General features: G+C 43.7%; 1 protein-coding gene and 2 long non-coding RNA genes across 3 annotated transcripts in view; 2 read left to right on the top strand and 1 right to left on the bottom strand.

Annotated features, from left to right (window-relative positions):
* Positions 1–20,615, bottom strand: part of LOC146756367 (uncharacterized) — a 499,728-nt gene that overhangs the window by 371,925 nt on the left and 107,188 nt on the right. The window lies entirely within an intron of this gene.
* Positions 198–4,103, top strand: LOC146756371 (uncharacterized). The gene is made up of 3 exons (XR_014937534.1): positions 198–465; positions 1,743–1,935; positions 3,984–4,103. It is a non-coding gene; the product is annotated as an uncharacterized LOC146756371 (long non-coding RNA).
* LOC146756370 (obscurin-like protein 1) lies at positions 6,797–8,878 on the top strand. Its single transcript, XM_085524350.1, has 2 exons — positions 6,797–7,078; positions 8,556–8,878. The coding sequence occupies exons 1-2, from the start codon at positions 6,904–6,906 to the stop codon at positions 8,876–8,878; spliced, it is 498 nt and encodes a 165-aa protein (XP_085380476.1). The 5' UTR covers positions 6,797–6,903.

Genomic DNA, 20,615 nt, shown 5'->3' with positions numbered 1-20,615 from the left:
GGAGATGTTTGGTTGATTTTTACTTAGTAAATCCGGCAAGAAGACCAAATGAAATATCTTGAATTGCTCAGCACTGACACAATGATGAGTGCAGGAACAGAAGGTGATACTTTTTTAGGGATCTTGAAGCAAACATTGACCACGTTAGCCTGATCTAAATTGAAATAATGAGGCCTTTGCTCCTGACAGGTGCTGCAGTGAGATTTACCAAGAAGAGCAAAGATGTAGAAAAGATCTCCGCTCGGCTGCGTGAGGAAGCCAAACTGCAGGCTGAGCTTTCAGACACAGGCGCTACTGTGGAGTGGATGAAGGATGGGAAGGAGCTCAAGGCCAGTGAAAAATAGGAACTGCACATTGTGGGGAAGAAACACACCCTGAAAATTCACAGCGTCTCAATGGATGATGCTGGAAGTTGTCAGTGCATCTGTGAGGGGGATAAAATGCTCTATCAGCTTTCAGTGAAAGGTATGTGACAGTCTGGGCTGTCCTCTTCCTGCCCAGGGCCAGCAGACTGCATTCACCTGACTCCCCGACAGTCCAGCTGTTGTCAGACAGCATCTGGTGTGTTTTCAGTGGCTGTTTTGACTTGAACTGGCCAATCTGCTTTGTAGAGCCATTTGATTTCTGTGTTCTGTCCTGTGATTCGTCCCTAAGATATAGAGGAAGTCAAGGGAAAGATAGGAAAAAGAGCATCCCAGCCTTCCTGCTCTTCTCTCAGGGTGGCCATGAGAGATGATGTCAACAGCTCTTTTTGTTGCAGTGATCCAAAATGTAGAAGAGACCTGTGAAGAGTCACAGGGACTAAATTGATGGAGAGCAGAACTTCCTGCCAAGGCTTGTCAGCTAGTCTTAATTTTGCTTTTCTTCTCTCTCTTTGTCATGTTAGCATAATATTTCATACTGGCAGGTCTGCCCACAGAATTAACCGGCACAGGCTGCTCAGAAAGGTGGTGGGATCCCTGGAGGTGTTCAGGAACTGTGGAGATGTGGCCCTGATGGATGTTATCAGGGGGCATGGTGGGGTGGGTTGGGGTTGGAATCAAAGGAGGACCCCCATGTATTTCATCAGGAAGCACTACTGGTAATAAGACCTTTGGAGCAAATCCTGGTAGGGCCACGCTCAGCTGGTCCAGTCCGGAGGCTGTTCCTCCTTACTGCAGTATCTGCAGTGAAAACCAGCAGCTGCTTTTGTGTGGCTGGGCTCACATCCAGCAGTGGTGAGGGGACTACAATGATAAGAGACAGTTCCTGAAAAAATGAATGAAATTTGACTGTATGATAGGATGGAGTTAAATGTATTGACAGGATCTCAGTGATCCCAGTGTCCATCAGCTGGCTCTCGAGCTCCTAAAAGACAGGCGTTCTGTAGAATGTTGTTGAATTAGTATTATCCATCTGTGTTCTTGGAACTGCAGAACAAATGCATGCATAATCCGGACTTGATTTTAGCAGCTCTGACTGTGCTGTCTCAACAGACCCAACTCAGCTGTGTGCGCTGTTTTGAAATGATATGTTAACAAGAAGTTGGAAAACAAACTCCATTACCCGCAGTAAAATAGGACCGTGGCCTTGGGCTTAAACTTTTGGCTAAGACAGTGGTGAGATTTTGAATCTTTGAAGTCAATTATTCCAGTGTGTGTTAATAGGGGCCAGTTTCATCATCTAACTTTTGAGCTCCAATTAATTTCCATAAAGGAATTCTTTTTTTCTTTTCGGTCCTGAATGATATCTCCATCTTTTAGGCTCAATTTGTTTGCAATGTCCTGGTGAAGTGGTACAAAAATGGCAAAGAAATCATGACTAGTAACAAGTTCACAATGGAAGATAAAGGGAAACTGCATAATCTTCTGGCTTCACCTGTAATGAAAGAAGATGAGGAAACATACATCTGCAAAACTGGAGATGACACTCTGATTTTTGATTGGAAAGTCTCAGGTAAGTTTGTGAGGCAAACATGGGATCACAATCCATGTAAAGCACTTCAGACTTAATTCATTTGATTTGTCCAACCCTGTGGGTTTCCAGTATTTAGGACAAAGATTGCATAGCTCTATTGAAGCAATTCTGACCTTCCTGTTGTTCCTATGCAAATCCACAGTATGAGCTAATAATGTAACTGTGTTGTGATGAATTCAAGACAGCCTTAGCTGCAGCTGGGGCTGGAGTCACGACTTGAGCCCTGACATCTGGGCTTCATTCTTCTAGTTCATCTATTGCCTCAGCACTTACATCATCTTTAAACCTATGACTGAAATGGTCCTAAGTTCTTAGCATGGGAATCCTGTCTCCTCTTTTGACAAATTAAACTCCACATTTGGAGAGTTGAGTGTCTCCTGCTGTACCCGAAGGACATTGTGATCTCTGAGGTGTCTCCCTGAGGTGCTGTAAGCACAGCCATTAGCTCATAGTGCAAGTAAAGCACTGTCAGGTCAAGCCTGGAGGAGTAATGCTTGTCACTGACATGTTCCTGTTCAGGGTGGAGCTGGTGGGTAAAATAACACAAGAAATTGTCATTGAAATTCAATATCTGTGAAATTCAGCTGGCTGCATTCACAGAACCTGGCGTTAAGATCTGTTTTCTGGTTTATTTCTTGAGCCTATTTTCCATAACCCAGTCCTCATTTATGAACCGAAGCTCTACTGAAAACCTTTCGCTGTGTATGCTCATGCTGCAGTGCAGCTCTTGTGATCTTTAACAGCACATTCACGTTCCTCTGATCACAGGATCCTTAAGGTTGATTAAGACCCTCTAGTCCGACTGCTCACCCATCACCATCATGATGCTCACCATCAGCTAGCTAAAAACTCAGCAGAGATGATAGATCAAGCACAACACTGGATTTGGGATGGCTAGAGATTCCTAAGATATTGAAGGATTGCTTGCAGGTGGTGTTGGCTCAGGTATTCACCCTGCATCCCACCTCCCGTTCTGTTTGGTTGAGAATCATGCATTCTGCAATTTCACTTTGTAATTCAAAGACCCTGGCTTTATCTGTTGAAAAACTGATCTAAAACAAGCCAAGAAGACTCCGTTGGAACTGGTTGATGCAGAACAAAGGCATCCCCAAAGGACAAGTTGCACTGTTTGATGAACATTATTGGATGAGAGCTAAGCTAAGATTTAAAAAGTTCTGGGGCTGTCTCTGAGCATCAAATACAGAGGAAGCCTGCATGATTCCCTGAGAATGGATACCTCCTACTTTGGTGTAGGGTGAAGGGAACACTAGCAGTAACTCCTATCACAAAATGTCACATGGCTCAGACAAAAAAGCCATTAAGAGGGCTTAATTAATAGCACCAAATGGTCACAAGATGGTCTTAGGGCAGGGAAGTAATCTATCTATGTGATATTGCTTGATGCTATTAGTTCTTCACAGCTTGACTCTAGAGGGACTGTTCTTTGGTCACCTAGTTTTAAAAGAATAGATGGCTCCTGTCTATTACAATTTTTAATGCATTACTTGTTCACTGATGCCATAAATGTGCCTGGCATAGTAATTGGCCTTGGTATATTCAGTGACTGAAAGCAACAGTTGTTGCTGTAAGAAATGCAGTACTAAGCTAGGTCTGCCTGTAGCTGACAGCCATCAGCTTGCTCCTCAGGCAGGTTCTGTCTGGATGGAATGAAGGGCATGAAATACTGATGTGCTCATCAAACGCTGCTTGTTAGCTTAGAGACAAAGTGTTGAATAGGTTTGTTCATGTATTGCAAACACGTTACTTATCTGCCTTCATTTTAGCTTCAGAAGAACGTGTGCAGAATACAGAATTGATTAAAAGAAATAACAACTGTCTGCATAGAACTTACTCTTTCCTTACACAGGAGAATCAAGCACACGTTTGTATGTGAGTACCACCAGAGGTGAAACTTGATCACCCAAATGAAATGAGCAGAGACATTACAATCAGTTCTAACTGTATCTTAATGCTGTGCTGAATAAGCCTGAGTCAGGATGTAAACCACTTTCTATTTTTTTCTTCAGATGAAGCCATTAATTTTGTCAACAAGCCCAAAACAACTCCAGAAATATCAGTCAGTCCTTCTGAAGACCTGGAGCTGGTGTGTGAGGTGTCAGCTGCAAGCGGAGCTGTCGTATGGAGAAAGATCAGAGGTGAAGCAGGACCAGAAGACAACCATCATCTCCCAGGGGACGCACCGCAAGCTCATGGTCAAAAATGTGACCCTGAAAGACCGAGGGAGCTACAGCTGTGAAACAAAAGATGACAAAGCAACATTCCAAGTGAAAGTCAGAGGTGAGAAAATGTTTGGAATCCCAGTGAGAAAGGAACGGTTCATTTTGTGTGTCTTGCATTTGGAGGATCAACTGACAGCCTCTCTGGTGCAAAACATTTTGGCTATAGGACTTTCTTTGTCATCTAGTGTCATAGCAACACTTTTCTACATGTGCTTCTCCATCCAGGAATGAATTACTGCAACAAACCATAGGCAAGGAGGGTAACTTGTGCAGCTCTTGTAGTCAGCTGGTGTCTGCAGGGTTACAGTGCAAGAGCACACCAGGCATGCAAGGAGTGAGAAAAGGGGAGGTGGTTGAAGAGATCTGGTTACAAAATTTGAATGACACAATTAGGTGGAAAATGCCAATAATCAGACTCGTAAATGGCCTGGGTTGCAAAGGCCCACAGTGCTCATCCAGTTCCAACCCCCTTCTTCCTATGTGCAGGGTTGCCAAGCAGCAGCCCAGGCTGCCCAGAACCACATCCAGCCTGGCCTTGAATGCCTGCAGGGATGGAGCATCCACAGTCTCCTTGGGCAACCTGTTCTAGAGGGCCGTTCCCTTCTGATTTACTGGAAATGTAGAGAGACATGAGAAGAAAAAAAGATAAGGGAGGTGGTTCAGCAGTGCATGCAGGTGTTCTAAATCTCATGTCCAAATCTGCTATCAGACTGCGAAATGTTTAGCTTTGTGATATGATATGATATGATATGATATGAAATGATATGCTTATCATTTCCCAAGGCAAAATAGAGGGGAAAGTATTTTCCTGTCTTAATGAGGCATCACGATGCTCCCTGTGAAGGGCAAGTATAGTGAAAACGAGGAACTGGAGTTGGCTCTGCAGCAGACTACAGCAAAATGGTGTGACTGTTGTGATGTCCCTGCAGAGAAAGAAGACGTGTTTACAAACAAGGACAAGGTACAAAAGGAGGTGAAGGCTGTACTGACTCAAAATGCCACGCTGAGCTGCGAGGTGGCCCAGGAGAAGACGGAGGTGAAGTGGTACAAGGAGGGGAAACTGATCATCTCGAGCAAGAAGTTCAAGGCTGAGTCAGAGGGCAAACAGCATCGGCTGGTGCTGAGCCAGGTGGAGAAGAAAGATGCAGGGGAGTACAGCTGCGAGGCTGCTGGCCAGAAACTCACCTTCAAGATTCATGTCACAGGTGAGAGAAATTGTTTCAACTGTATTGAACCCCCCAACAAAGAAGGAGGGGAAAGTTAAGTGGTTTGACACATTCAACCCCAGCATTCAGTGATGTAGACGGTGCTTAAATTCTGTTTAATTCATATAGTTTTCTGTTTGCCTTCTGAAGCTATGAACGCAGAGGACTTGGGTAGCCTCAGCTTAAGACAGGCTGGAAATAATTCGGGAATTTCCCTGGGGATCTCAAGTAGATGCAATGATAGCAAAATGAGAAGTCAATAATTACAGGGGTAATTAAAGGTTATTAAAGATATCTTCAGGGCACAAGCACACCCCTGCAAATGCTTCTTCCTAAATAGTGTTAGAGACAGCATTTGGTCACAATGGTAGACGGCGGCATTGGTGGTTTCTATTAAATTAAAGAAACCTGCAACTAAAGAGGTTTTCCCGTATTTTCTTTTGTTTTCTTCTCTATAGCAGGTACAAAAGAAATGCTTAAAAATAGAAAGGCTTCAAGCTGGTGCTTTTCTTTCCAGAAATGGAGGAAGACAGGCATTCTATTTATTAGGAGAGTCTGATAAGAAAGTGGAAAAAGGCTTTTTACCAGGGTCTATAGCAACATAAGAATGGGCAATGGTTTCAAAAGTGAAGAGGGTAGACTCAGTTTGGACATGAGAAAAGTTCTTTATGATGAGGGTGGTGATACACTGGAACAGATTGTCCAGTGAAGGTTGTGGGTGACTCATCATTGGAGTGTCCAAGGCCAGGCTGGATGGGGACCCTGGGCAGCCTCATTTAGTGAATGATGTCCCTGACCACGGCAAGAGGTTGGACTGGATGATCTTTAAATCTTCCTTCTATACCCAAACCGTTCTATGATTCCATAGTGGAAACCATTTTATTACTGCATCTGAAAACTCAGGAGATATTAGAACTGTTTTCAGAAATATGTAGGTGAGAAAAATACATTTCCTCACTATGACTTAATCACAAACAGAATTTAACCTTGACCCTCACCTGGCTTTTGCTGGCAAAGCAACTTACAGCTGTCAGCTTGTTTGGACAATGTAATGCCTGTCCCCTTGTATGAAACAGACTTTTCAATGACTGCGTATGCTGGTGTGCTGCTGGACAGTGGGGAAAGGGGTGTTTTTTAATTTTTGAAGATTTTGGAACATGATACTGGTGGAAATGAAAACAAGTTTAGGGCTATCTAAACTGTTTTGGTCTGGCAGGGAGGAAGTTCTTCACTGGCAATTGATATAGTTCAGATGTTGGCATTCAGTTTATAGCACTGTCAGGAAATGTGAGTGGGAAAGCTGTCCTCAACAGTACAGTCCAAAGACTAATTTGGGCATTTGGGGAAGGCTGTGTAGAAAAGATTCATGTCTTAAATGTGCCCATTTGCCTTCAATTCCAGAAGCAGAGGATGCTTTTATCAACAAGCAGAAGGTGCAGAAGGAGGTGAAGGCTGCACCAACAGAAAATGCCACACTGTGCTGCGAGGTGGCCCAGGAGAAGATGGAGGTGAAGTGGTACAAGGAGGGGAAACTGATCACCTCGAGCAAGAAGTTCAGGGTGGAGTCAGAGGGCAAACAGCGTCGGCTGGTGGTGAGCCAGGTGGAGAAGAAAGATGCAGGGGAGTACAGCTGCGAGGCTGCTGGCCAGAAACTCACCTTCAAGATCGATGTAACAGGTGAGAAAGGGCACTCTTTGACCTTTCTATTTCTAGAATAATTTCTAGAATATTTAGAAAAATGATTATTCTTTTATAAGAATGTTTCCTATTGGGTGTCATGTTTTTGGAAACCGTGACTGGTATTGTTCAGGTCTGCTGGGAAAATGGAGAAAAGCGTTCTGAATATATTTCGCTTTGTATCTCCTCCATAAAGCTTTAAAAAGTCCTTAGGACAGTCAGCTCCATACTTTAAAAACTCCAGATTTATCCGTTGCTGTGGGAGCAGATCCATATACAAGAAGGTTGTACTTGTGCCTGTCTATCCCCACACACTGGTACAACTGGAGAACTGTGAAGGTCAGCTGATTCCCGGAATGATTTAGAAGGGGGGCATCACGGTGAGCATTTGGGTGTAAGCCCAATGTCTGATCACTTTTTATTCATCTTGGAGGATCTTGTCCCATGCTATGGGGAAGATATAACTGAAAAGTTTTATGTAGATTAATGTTTCTGGGGCATCAAGTAGTTGGCAGCAAGGGGAAGAAAGTGGTGTGGCGAGTCATCCAAGATTCATTGCCATGTTGTGGCTCGAGAGTAGGAAAAACAGTTTTGTTTTCTGACCAACTCTGCCTCCCAAGTGACCTGACTAATGTGCCTCCAGGAGGATGAGGATATTCCACCATTTGGATGCAATAGAGGGTTTTTAGTGTTAGGGTACTATGGTTAGGCTGCGGTTGGACTTGATGATCTTCAAGGTCTTTTCCAACCTGGGTAATTCTATGATTCTATGATTCTAAGAATGTGAGATAAGCTTGGCTTTTCTCAGGATGGGATGGGAAATAGTGACATGGCAGGAGAAGCAGGAACTTCTCCTAGTAGTACACTGCCTTTTTACTATGCCTTTATGTTGGAGGCTGCATCTGGATAGGTGAGTCTGCTACTCACAGTAAGAGACCTGGTAGAGCTGACTATTCCCAGAGCTCAAAGTAAGATAGATATCTGCAAATCACACCCAAAGAAGAAAGGACTGCGTTGGTGAGCATATTTCCTTTGTGCCTTCGACAGTCACAGTTGTGGCAATGGTAGAGGCCATGAGGAGTCTGTTCAGGAAGCCAGGAGTACTGTTCTGGGTCATGAAAAGGCAGCCAGTGGTTTGACTATCGCATGTTTATGTGTTTTGATGTTTCACAGTGGGTCTTAAGTAAAAGGAACTCAGGTTTTGGTTGCCTGCAGGACAGATGTTCTTTTGGGTTCAATATGTTTGCATAGTGACTTGCAACCATGGGACTGGTGTTCAAGGACCCTCTTGGTTCCTTCAGTTCCTAGGTTCTTTCTTGCCTAGCTTTGACACTATGTTTCAACAGAAGAGCTGATATTCTCTAGTGAAGGCTATTAGTTTGGGCACAAGTGGTAACCTAAACCTGTTCCAACCTGTACATACAAACCTGCAAGATGGTCTCATTTCAGTCCTTCTGTTTTTCTTTTTTTCCCTCAGAGCCAAAACCTGTGTTTATAAACCAGGAGCAGGTGCAGAAAGAGGTGAGTGCTGCCCTGGCAGCAAGTGCCTCCCTCAGCTGTGAAGTAGCACAGGATCCAACCGGAGTAAAATGGTTCAAGGATGGAAGACTGCTTGCCTCCTCCAGAAAGTTCAGAATGGAATCTGTGGGCAAAACACGGCGTCTGGTTGTGGAGCAGCTGGAGAAGAAAGATGCTGGAGAATACATCTGCGAGGCTGCTGGCCAGAAGATGACCTTCGAGCTGGAAACAACTGGTGAGCATTCAGAAATTCTCAGCCAGGATTTTGTAGCCTTGTTGTGAACTGGGTTTTAGGGTGAAATCTCAGTTTTCTTTGCACCTGACAGTGTGAGAATTTGCTCTGGCCCTTTGTGTACCTCCCCGGTGCTCAGCTGTTCCTTCCCTTACTTGGGGATAACGTCATTTATTCAAGGTGATGTCCAAACAGGCTTGTTAACAGTCCTCTGCAGTGCTTTAAGCTGTCATACGTCAGCCAGAATTTATGCATGTTCTATAGCCATTCCTACATGTTAAAAACACTGCACTGTGCTTAAGCTTCAGCATATGTTCCAGTAAGTACAGTTCCATTAATTCTAGGGGAGTGGGTGAATTAAGCATAGATCTGAAGGCTCCCTTTGCTCAGTGCAGAGATGGAAGGACTAATGTAGATTTGACTTGATATTTTCCCTTCTAGGATGGGAAGGAGCTCAGTCAAAGTAAAAAAGTGGGCATTACTTCCCAGGGAAATAAGAGAAGTCTCATTCACAAGTGGTGAACTCTCATTTTCTCTCTCAGTCTGCAACCAGGTTGGGTTGCTGTTTCAGTACAGGCTGTTTTATGCAGGAACTCTGCTCCTGAGGTTAATCCAAGTTGTATCCAGGCCCTTCAGAAGGAAAGGGAAATAGCAGCACAGAAATATGGTCTGATTCTGACATAAAGAAGTGCAGACCTGGACAGTTAAAAAGGATTGTGTGATGTTCAAGGGATTTTGAAGCAAAGATGTCCCCTAGGTAAGATTTGTGGCTGACATTCCCCATACACTGTGGGCACACAAGCTAAGGAGAGACTAGTGATGAGCATGCAGAGAAGCCAATGGTTCAGACAGGTTTGTAGTGACACGACATTGTAGAGTTCTGTCTATTTCTCCTTGGCATAGTTTGGAAAATAAAGATGATGTGATGGTGGTAACCAATATGGCTTCCTCAAATTCAAGCCATGCCTGACAAACTTGGTGGCCTTTCATGATGGAGTAACAGCATCAGTGGATAATGGGAGAGCAACTGACATCATCTACTTGGACTTGTGCAGAGCATTTGATCCCGTCCTGCATGACATCCTGGTCACCAAACTGGAGAAAAATGGTTTTGATGGATGGACCAGTTGCAGGATAGGGAACTGTCTGGATGGTCACACTCAGAGAGCTGCAGTCAATAGCTCAGTGTCCAGGTGGAGGGTGGTGTTGGGACCAGTGTTATTTAACATTTTTGTAGGCAACATGCACAGTGGAATCAAATGAACCCTCAGCAAGTTTGCAGATGACACCAAGCTGAGCGGTGCTGTTGATGTGCTAGAGGGAAGGGATGCTACTCAGAGGGACCTGGACAGGCTGGAGAGGTGGGCCCTTGGCAGCCTCATGAACTTGAGTGTGGCCAAGTACAAGGCCCTGCACCTGGGTCAGGGCAATCCCAAGCACAGGCACAGGCTTAGAGGAGAATGATTTGAGAGAAGCCTTGACCCTGAGGAAAAGAGATGGTCTGGAGGGAGGTGTCCCTGCCTAAAGCAGGGGGATTGGAACTAAATGACCTTAAAGATTCATTCAGTTCTATTGTTTTTCTACCCTTAATTTTACTTAAAATGTTTCAGAATAAATGAGATTCTGGTTTCCAAGAAAACTGTTTGCAGGGAGCTCCACTGTAGCTAGTAAGTCTATCTTTTAGTTCAAGGGCAATAATGCATTGACTGTGTTGAAGAGAGAAATGACTCAGGAATGGATGATGGTTTAGAATAAAACATAATCCTACTTATTTTCTACGCAAATATGTGTAAGGAAAAGATGCTGCACTCAGTTCTGGAAATATCCTGACAAATATATCTCTAGTGCTTCACAGCTGGAGATATCAAGATTGTTAAAGCACTGGAAGATGTGGAAGTGAATGAATATGGGAGTGCATCTTTTGTCTGTGAGATTTCACACGATGAGGTTCAGAGCCAGTGGTACAAAGATGACAACAAACTGAAGGCTGATGACAACATCAGAATGCGGCAAGATGGTAGGGTGTAAGAGGGGGATCTTTCTCCTGAGTGGGGGGTGGGTTGGAGATCAAGCATATAAGACATCTGAAATGAAGTGAAGAAGGTTCAGAAGCGAGTTCCCCTTTTGTTTTGGGACTGAGTTTAGGGTGGAACAAGTGACATGGTGGGATGCTTAGTGTGGGAAGTGTGATGCTATCCCACCATCCCACACTGCCGGGAGCAGGTAGGAAATAAGTGCAGTTATTTCCAAAGTGGGGGTGAACAGGGCAGTCAGTTCACCTCTCCAAAGAGGTTTTGTCTGACAGTGAGTGTGATCCTTCTGTATCAGGTACTTTGAAGGTGACGGCGGCCACATTTGGTCAGTCCTTGTAGAAGCCATGTTTAGATTACACTTTTGTGGGGATGTGGACGTGGGGGAATGGGTGGTTTCATTGACATGAGAGAACAGGCAGTGATGCTGTGAAACCAGATGGATGATGCTCAGCCTGGCCATGTGCCTCAGAGCTCTTTGCTCAAGGAAGCCAAGTGTAGTTGTGGGTTTGCTCTCAACAGCACAGTTTGGTAGGGATGAGCTGGCGGTTGGACTAGATGACCTTAGTGGTCTTTTCCAGCCTTAGTGACTCTGTGGTTCTCTGCTTCAGGAAAGAGCTACTCGCTGACTTACACACGTGTCCAAGTCAAGGATGCAGCAGAAATAAAATCTGTAGCAGAAAAGGCAGAATCTCGTGAATCTTGTGCCCATCTTACAGTTAAAGGTAATTATGCTTCTGATGATGATTTTGATTAAATTATCTTATGTTATAAATGAGCTAACATCCTTTGGTTTAATGTCAAGGAAGTTAAACACCACCAGGACCTTTCACAGAAATAAAAACTCCTACCTACCTACCTTTCTGCCCACAAAATATCCAGCTTCTCTTTTGGAATTTACTTTTGCTAAGTAAAACAGATTATTTTCTTAGGAGGTTGATTTTCTACGTTTAGACTTCAGATTTGTGTTTGAACGTTGAGGGATAAAAAACATAGCTTGACTTTTTCTTCATTTTCTCTTGCTGTTTGAAAAGAGCACAGGGTTTTGGTTTTTTTTAAAATGTATACAATGTTAGGGTATATATATGATGTTAAGTGTGATAAAGAAAAGGGAGACATTTGAGTTAGCACACTACTCAAGAGTTCAGTCCCCAGCTTTGCCACTGTTACCATTATAAGGGCAAGAACTTCCTGGAAAATGAATTTCTCTTAAGTAGAGTCATTACATTTGAGCTACAGAGACCTTTACTAGGTGAAAACTTGTTGTTCAGAGCTATGTTGCTGTATTTAACCAAAGTAATTATCAATGTCCGTGTTTCATTCAACCTCTATTCCATTTCGTTATGTGAGGAGTTTGATATTGGGATGGGAAGGTCATGGTTTGATTTAGATGTTGGACTGGGAATCAGAAGATCTGGGCTCTTTTCAGGTTGTCAATCTTATTGTCTGACTTCTTAACAACATTCTTTTCTTTCTATTATTTTTTAATGATGTTTCAAGGCATTCTGAGCTGGTAGGTGTAGTGTTCATGTGCAGTAATGCTGATGTGAGTAAGTGGGGTGATAATGTAAGGGTTTTTTACATTCCTTCTAAATCTCTGCTTTCTCTTGTTCCATCCTTCTTAAAGAGCAATCAGTTAATATTGTAAAGGAGCTGTGTGATGACGATGTGACTGAGCCTGAAGAAGCCAAATTTGAATGTGAGACATCCATTCCTTCTGTGAAACCTCCCAAGTGGTATTCCTACGTGGGGAACTCTTACAGGCTGGCAGAAACTTGATTATGCAGCAAGAAGGCACCATCCACCAGCTGACCATAGCGAAAACCACCACTGATATGACAAGCACCATTCAGTTCTCAATTGGCAAATCCAAATCCACAGCCAATCTGCTTGTCAGAGGTAACATATCCTGGCTTGGTTTACATCATGAAGATGAAGAATTAATTAACGTACAGCCTTCCTTCACTGGGGTCTTTGAAATATTGTGTGTGTGTCTGGAGGATCTGCTCCATTTCCAGTTCAAAGTCGTTGGACACTAAATGAGACAGCTGCATCTCAGTAAAAGATCTGTTTGAATAGCTGTGATGTGCTTACTATTCAGATCTACAGAGATGAGGTTTTGTCCTTGGCTATACCAAAGAAGTCAAATCAGGTGAAATTAATTGTATTTCTGAACTAGACAAGGTTAAGTTTGGTAGCACCTAAATTTGATGCAGTTTGTCATTGATTTCATCTGAAAGAAACTTGCAGGCTTTTTATCTGCTGTTGTCCCCAGCATAAGAGTCTCCATTCACACCCTAAAGTACTTGTTATATTTTCAACTCACTCTTATTTGAATAAAAGCCTCAACAATTGGGAGCAATTTAATAAGCACAGAACAAGAGCTGGACCTTGCATTTGGTAGATAATATACAGTATTACTTTATAGAAATGTAGTCAGTGGCATTCCCTATAGACAATTGTTTGTTTTATCTTTAGAGTGGTTCAGAGAACCATTGTGAACTTGACATTAATTGGAATGGAATACACGCAAGAGACTTTCCTCTTCTTCCAATTGTCCTCATCCTTTCTTCTCTTCCACCCCTGCTTTGCAGATTACCATATAGAAATCACCAGGAAGTTGGAGGACAAGACAGCTTTGGAACGTCATTCTGTCATCCTGTCCTGTGACTTCAGGCCTTCTCCAAAGGTTGTGAAATGGTTCAAAGGCCACACACTCATCAAGCCCTCTGAGAAGTACAAGATCAAGAGGGATAAGCATTCAGCAGAGCTCAAGATTCTGAAGCTGAAGCCCGATGATGCTGGTGTGTACAAGTGCAAGGCAGGAATTGCAGAGACTGAGGCCACGCTGACAGCTGAAGGTATGAGCAGGGAGGGTGGCCTCTTCCATGTCCTATTTCACCTCAGATTTCTCTTCTTGAGGTTGATTTCTGCCGTTCTTTCCTGCTAACTTTATAAATGTATAATCTTCACTGAGAAGATTACACAAAGATCATCTAGTCCAACCATTCTACCACATCCCAGTATGATTTATAGTAACAGTGGTAACAGTTCACCTTGTTTCCCCACAGCCCGCAATGTAGAAGTAACGAAGCACCTGCAGGATGTGGAATTGAAGAAGAGAGCTCTGCTGTCTTCTCCTGCGAGCTGTCCCATGATGACGAGGACGTGGAATGGTTCCTGAATGGCAACCTCCTTTACACCAACACTTACAATGACATCAAGAACGTTGGCAATTGCTGCACACTGACAATGAAGCAGGTTAAGCCTGAGGATGCTGGCACAGTGACAGTGAAGTCAGACAAGGTGTCAGAAAGCGCACCTGAAGGTGATAGGTGGGTCTGATCACACCCCTCCTGGATGTAAGAGATGCTAAGGAGCTCCAGTTCATTCTATTGTGCAGCAGTCCTGCTTCTAAAGCTCACCTCTCTGGGGCTCAGATAGCCACCAAAGTCATGAGGGGCTTACTTCCAGTGATTTATGGAATTAAGGATTTATGACTGCAGGGAGAGATCATTCAGTGTGTGTTTTGCCTCTGGGATGACTAATGACCAGGCTGTGAGCAACCTGATCTAGCTGTGAATGTCCCTTTTTATTGCAGGGGAGCTGGGCTAGATGGCCTTGAAGGGTCTCTTCCAATTCTAAGGGTACTGTGATTCTAATCTGCTCTCCCCAGCAATTAAGCTCTTTTACTCTATGCGCTCAGAGTTTGAAGGATTTTCTCTTTCTCCTTTCTTTTGCATTTGGTGGAAGTTTTTCCCCCAGTATAAACATCTGATGTGTGAAATAGAAGATAGATAAAAGGAGTCAATAAAACAGGAAAAGCAAAAGTGTTCAGCAGCTTATCCTCTTAATCCTGTGGCCTGCTGTATGAGCGCTGCTCCATGTGAGGGCAATGCCAGCTCTCCAGCTTTAGAAGAGCTGCATCCCAATTACTTCATATGAAATCAGTCCCACCCACGGCAATGCAGGCTGTCCATCCTGTTCCCTGTATTCTCCTTCTGATTAGTTCAGAATTCCATAAAGTGCATTCAGTCAACACACATGAAACCACTTTAGGTTCTATATTGGTGTCGTCAGTACTGGTAAAGATTTATTTATCCCTCTTTAAAAATCTGATAGCAACTGGAAATGTCTCAACTTCTGTATCACATTGTTCTGTTTTGCCTTTTTAATTGCAGAGAAGCCTGCTGTCTTCGTGAAGTCCTTGGATGATGTTTTTGGTGAGGAGCGGGGTGTGATTAAATTGGAATGCGAAGTCTCTAAAGAGAAGGTCAAACCAGTGTGGAAGAAGGACTGTGTTGTGCTCCCTTCTGGCAACAAGTATGAGCTGGTACAGTCTGGGAAGACCCTATGTCCCCTTCCTTATCCATGACCTCGAGAATTCAGATGCAGGTTTCTATACCTGTGATATTGGCACTGATGTTGCCAAATCAAAGGTCGGCATTCAGGCTAAGTACTGGGGAAAGTAAAGGAGTGCTGAAAGCACATTCAGTGTGGTCACTATGTCTTACACCTATTCCCGCACGAGCCTTAATAGTTTCTACAATAGAAGTGTATTACTGCAATTTAGCACAGTGATGTCTGGAAAATTCCCATTGCTTTTGATGTGAATGTATCTCATTTTGCCATGAAAATCACCAAACACATCAAGAATGTCCTGGAAATATTTCCTTTCTAAACATCCCTAAAATGGAGAAATGGTTTGAATACCAGTAGGGTTAGGATGGTAACAAATTAGCTAATAGAAACATTTAATGTCTTGTCGTAGGCAAAACCCTTTTTCTCACGCAGCATCCTAGAGTTGTCCTCTCTGTTAGGTTGTTCCCTCTGTAGCTCATTGAATCTTCATTTTGCTCCATGGACTGAACTGCTCGCCTTGTAGTTCTTCCAGAGCAAAGACAAGAGATTCACATCTCTTTTTTTTTTATAGCTTTCTGGTAATTCTGAGTGGAGAATGTCTTAGAGAATACATCAGTGAGGAACACAGCCATGTTCTGCAAATCCTGAGTTAAAACACCAGTACTGCTACTCATGTCAGTCACAAATGCCTTTTCTCCATATAAACCTCATAGTAACGTATCTCTTACCTTCCGGAGCTGAATAGTGGCATTACCAAACAGCTGAAAAACACTGAAATCCAGGAGGGAGAAGATTGTACTTTTGAATGCATTCTGTCCCATGAAAGCATTGATGAGTTCAACTGGACACTGAATGGAAGCAGAGTGGAAAGTGGTGGGCGATTTAAAGCTTCTAACGTGAGTCGGAAATATACTCTCATTATCAAAAGTGTGACTCCTACTGACGCTGGGGAAGTCGTTTTTACTGCCCGTGGTCTAACCTCCAAAGCCTCTCTGTCTGTGAAAGGTAATGAGATGGGAGAGATTCTGGGGTCTGATTCCTTCAACTGTCTTCTGATAAGATTGTCGTGAGAGCTAACTCATAATATGGTTAAAGTGAATAGCAACCTTCTACTTGAACCTCGAAGCACTGAGAATTTCTCTTAAAAATAAGTAAAAGGAGGAAACATTTTACACAAATGTGAGAACTACCCAAAACACTGGGGTAGTGTTGGAAATGGGCATCTCACTACAGCTTGTTCCATTAACAGTAAATCAGGAATGATCTGTTGAGGGAACTGTGGGAGCAAATATCCTCTAAGTATAAGCTGAAGGGATGGCCTTCACACCATCTAGCTGTACAACAAATTCCTATCTAGAACGTGTGCATCTGAGAGCATCATCCGAGGCTCCCAGTGTGATGAGTGGAGAGAAGAAAGAGGCAGTTTTCAGACATGGTTCATCATCATCAATTGGGTAGATTTAAGAGAGAATAAATGCTGCCTGGAATTCTATTGTCTGTACTTTGCAGATTACTGCTGGCTGTAGGATGGCGTCTGTTGCAAGTGCCTCTCTAACTTATCTCCAGCATGTAGATGCATGTATTTTGAGAGAGGCATCCTACCCTAAGTGTATGTTACTCAAAAAGCATGTTTTCTTCCAGGAAAACCTACTGAGGTTTCAAAACAGCTGGAGGATAAGACAGCAGCAGCAGGGCAGGACATCAGCCTGAGCTGTGAGCTGTCAAAACCGGATTTGAACATCAGGTGGTACAAGGATGGCAAAGCAATCAGAAAAAGCCAGAAGTACAACTTGCAGCAGGAGGGAACTGGGGCCATTCTGATCATCCATGACTCTACTGCCAAGGACAGTGGGGAGTACACCTGTGAGACAGAGGACTCCATAACAAAAGCCAGGGTCACTGTGCAAGGTGAGTTGAAAAGCACACTGGGGATGGCATGTAGAGAAGTCGAGGTAAATATCTGCAGCCTGTGGGTGATGTTTTTCTCTTCTGTTTCCTTGAGCAGGATCAATTCTTAGTTTTCAGAAAATATGATGGATTAAAATCTTTTCCTTAAAATAATCTGGAAACTGAATGATTCTCCAGTGTGATGTGGATCTGGGCAGCCTGGTCTGGTGGTTGGTGACCCCTTGGCAGGGGGTTTGAAACTAGATGCTCTTTGAGGTCCTTTTCTACTCAGGCCACTCTATGATTCTGTGATCATTCTATGATTCTATGATCTTGGGTGTTAGTAAGCCAAGAAAAGATGGCAATCTGAATTAGTCTCTATTGAATATGTGTAATCAAAACTATATGCAGTTGATCAGATGAGATCCTACCAGCGCATGTATAATGGTATTGAACTTTCCAGATATCTACTGGAATTATCAAACCTATGTAAATGGGTGGACTCTGTGGTCTTCTTAGACTCTTTGCATCTCTATGTGATATTCTGAAATGAGGGCAAAGGAGATTCAGGACACCTCTGTATGCTTGGGACTTGTTGGGGTAACAAATCCCTTTGTCCTACACCCTCATCCTTTTTTTTTTCCTTCCAGAAAAACCTAATTACTTTATCAAGGAACTTTCAGATGTGAAAATTGAAGAAAGTGGAAGTGCACTTTTTACATGTCAGAGCGAGAAAGCCGCATCCTTCGTCATATGGAGGAAAGGCATTGCTGAGCTCAGGCCTGCCAGGAAATACAAGAGGGCACAGAAAGGACGAGACCTGCAGCTGAGCATAAAAAATCTGGAGAAAAGTGACAGTGACGTGTACACCTGTGACATTGGTGATGCCCAGTCCAGAGCCAAGCTGGTTGTACAAGGTATGTGTGAGAGCCATATGACTGCGCATCCTGTTTCTCCACTACCAAGACATTATCCTGGTAGAATTTGTACATTTATGGCAGGTCTTTGGGGCTGCAGCTGTCTGGCCTGAATAGCGGTTCACAAGCCATGCACAGAGCGAGCTGCATGGAAAGGGAAAGAACTACCGACTAGAGCAGTGCCATTGAGAACTTTATGTATCATTTAAAAACCAAAAATGCTGATGTACGGTGAGGCTGGTGACCCAGAAATCAGTGTGAACTTTCTATCTCTGACCTTTCTGAGTTACAAATAGTCCTCCAGAGTTCTAGGCAAAAATTCCCTTATGCTGCATTCTGGGTAGTTGTCACGGTTTAAACAAAAATCTACCTGTGTCCGTGACAGGGGGGCCACAGGCAAGCGAGGTGCTAGAAGGAGCTGAACCTCTGTCCCAACTACTTCAGAAGCAGCCCAAACCCCCTCGTACATGGCTAAGATCTCCTTCTCAGTTGGAGTGTAGCACTCCTCAGACCCTCTATATGCTCGACTCCAACGTCCCGGGGGTTGGCCTTGGGTGTTGATGAGGCTGCCCCATCTATAAGTTTGGACTCGAGAAATTCTCATAAAGAAAATCTAGCTTTTGGCTCCTCTTCAGACTCTGACCCCGACCCTTGTGTTATTTCCTCCAGGTAACCCTCCTTCTTTTTCCTCTCTCCTAACTTCCTCTTCTCCTGAAACTTCTTCTGCTCCTCTAACATCTTCTTATACTGCTCTGGCTCCCCCTGCTCCTCTGGCTCCCCCTGCTCCTCTGGCTCCCCCGGCTCCTCTGGCTCCCCCGGCTCCCCCGGCTCCCCCGGCTCCCCCGGCTCCCCCGGCTCCCCCTGCATTTTCTCTGAGTTGAAACTTGTTTTGTCTTTCGCCCTCTTACAGGGGCAACCAACATTGTATCTGGTGTCCCCGATGGTTGTTCCAATTGGACTACATGTGCCCCTGGTGGCTGGTCAGATTGAACTACATGTGCCCCCGGTGGCTGGTCAAATTGGACTACATGCGCCTCCGGTGGCTGGCCAAATTGGACTACATGTGCCCCCAATGTCTGGTCAAATTGGACTACATGTGACCCTGGTAGTTGGTTAAATACATTCAGCTCACCCCGGAGGGCACATAGCTGGTCTCGGAGAGCGTTCCGCTCGAACTGGACAGCACCGAGCTCAGTCTGGAGGCTGTTGTAGTTGGACTGAAGAGTGTTGTACCCGAACCGGAGGACGTTATGCTTGGACTGGAGAGTGTTGAGTTTGGATTGGATACTCTCATTCTCAGCCCTGAGACTCTCTCTCTCAACCTCAAAATCTTCCCTCTCAGGAATGGTATTGAATAAGGCCTGATAAGCATTAGCTAGACCCCAAGTCATTTGTGCCTCCTTAGATCTGCCTGAGCCACAACATTCCTGTCTCAAATATGCAGTCAAACTCTCAGGATTCTTTAAGTGTTCAGGAGTAAAGCTCCATGACACTAAAGATGTCTGTCCTCTAAAAGTCTCTCCAAAGTTTCTCCACACTCCCTGCCACTCACTATTCTCTGACTCTAAGGAAGACTTCCTCCTGAGGTTATAAATCCAGATACCGAGTGAGATCACTACAATAACCAACAGCAAATTGAGGGAGATTAATACGACTGACAGTGTGGTCCACTGGGACAACTGGTCAGTCGAAGACTGCTTAAAAGATGCAAAGAAAAAAGGAAAAGCACGCTCAAAAACCACCATATCCGTACTATTGGTTGCATTAGTTGCTCCCTCTGGAGCTGCATGCAAATACCAAATAAGCGTTGCTAACCATGCTTTCAATCTATTATACATTCCTATAACTTCATAGGAAAAATAGGCTAGCTTAAACATGGTCCAATATTTTTGGAGCATCATAAAAGAGGAACTAATGAAATGTCATGTTGTATGTGAATTTGTGAGGTGGGTTTTGAAGCTGAAATTAAAAACTTCTTGTATGGCTGTCTTCATAGTGGCTATCCAGACTATCTGTAGAAATAACAGCTATTATGTAGTCAGCTATTCACCAGTTTTAACTGATTATAAATTACGTTTCAGGGTGGAGAACATAGCATAGTGCCTGACACCTGTGTTGATCCTGAGGGCATTCTTGATTCTGTGCATTATGATGTCATGGATATTAAAGAGCAAGCTGAGGCAGCACATAGTTCCATTGTATCCCTGGGGGACCCGAAGGAAGATATTGGCTGGTTTGAAAAGCAGCTGGAGAAAACTAACTTTGAACTGATGGAGACCAAAGAAGAGCTAACAGAGAAAAACACCAAACTACTTAAAACTGAAGAAGAGCTGATGCAGAAGAACAAAGGTGAGTTATGCGATGTGAAAGGTAGAAGACAGAAATAGTTCATTAATCTAAAAGAGAAATAACCAGTTTGAGTAGGAATTAGAGGAGATGTTCTACCTTTGGAACCATAGCCTGTAGATAAGTGATAGTTTGTTCCTTGTGTATATTCAGGTTCAGCAATTCCACGGTTTTTGGTTATTTCTTTTCTTTTTTCCCCCCTCTCCTTTAAACTGCAACTAGCAGCTTTATGCTTTTGTAAGTAT

The sequence above is a fragment of the Coturnix japonica genome, chromosome 27 (assembly GCF_054131305.1).
Source record: "Coturnix japonica strain WE chromosome 27, WE-NBRP24, whole genome shotgun sequence".
NCBI lineage: Eukaryota > Metazoa > Chordata > Aves > Galliformes > Phasianidae > Coturnix > Coturnix japonica.
The sequence above is the reverse complement of the archived record's forward strand: the minus strand, read 5'-3'. Positions and strand labels throughout refer to the sequence as shown.

Bases quoted from the DNA above. Each gene is read 5' to 3' on its own strand.
- LOC146756370 (XM_085524350.1), top strand. From the start codon at position 6,904: ATGGAGGTGAAGTGGTACAAGGAGGGGAAACTGATCACCTCGAGCAAG. The intron at 7,079-8,555 runs GTGAGAAAGGGC...TTTTTCCCTCAG, and splicing joins CTTCAAGATCGATGTAACAG to AGCCAAAACCTGTGTTTATA.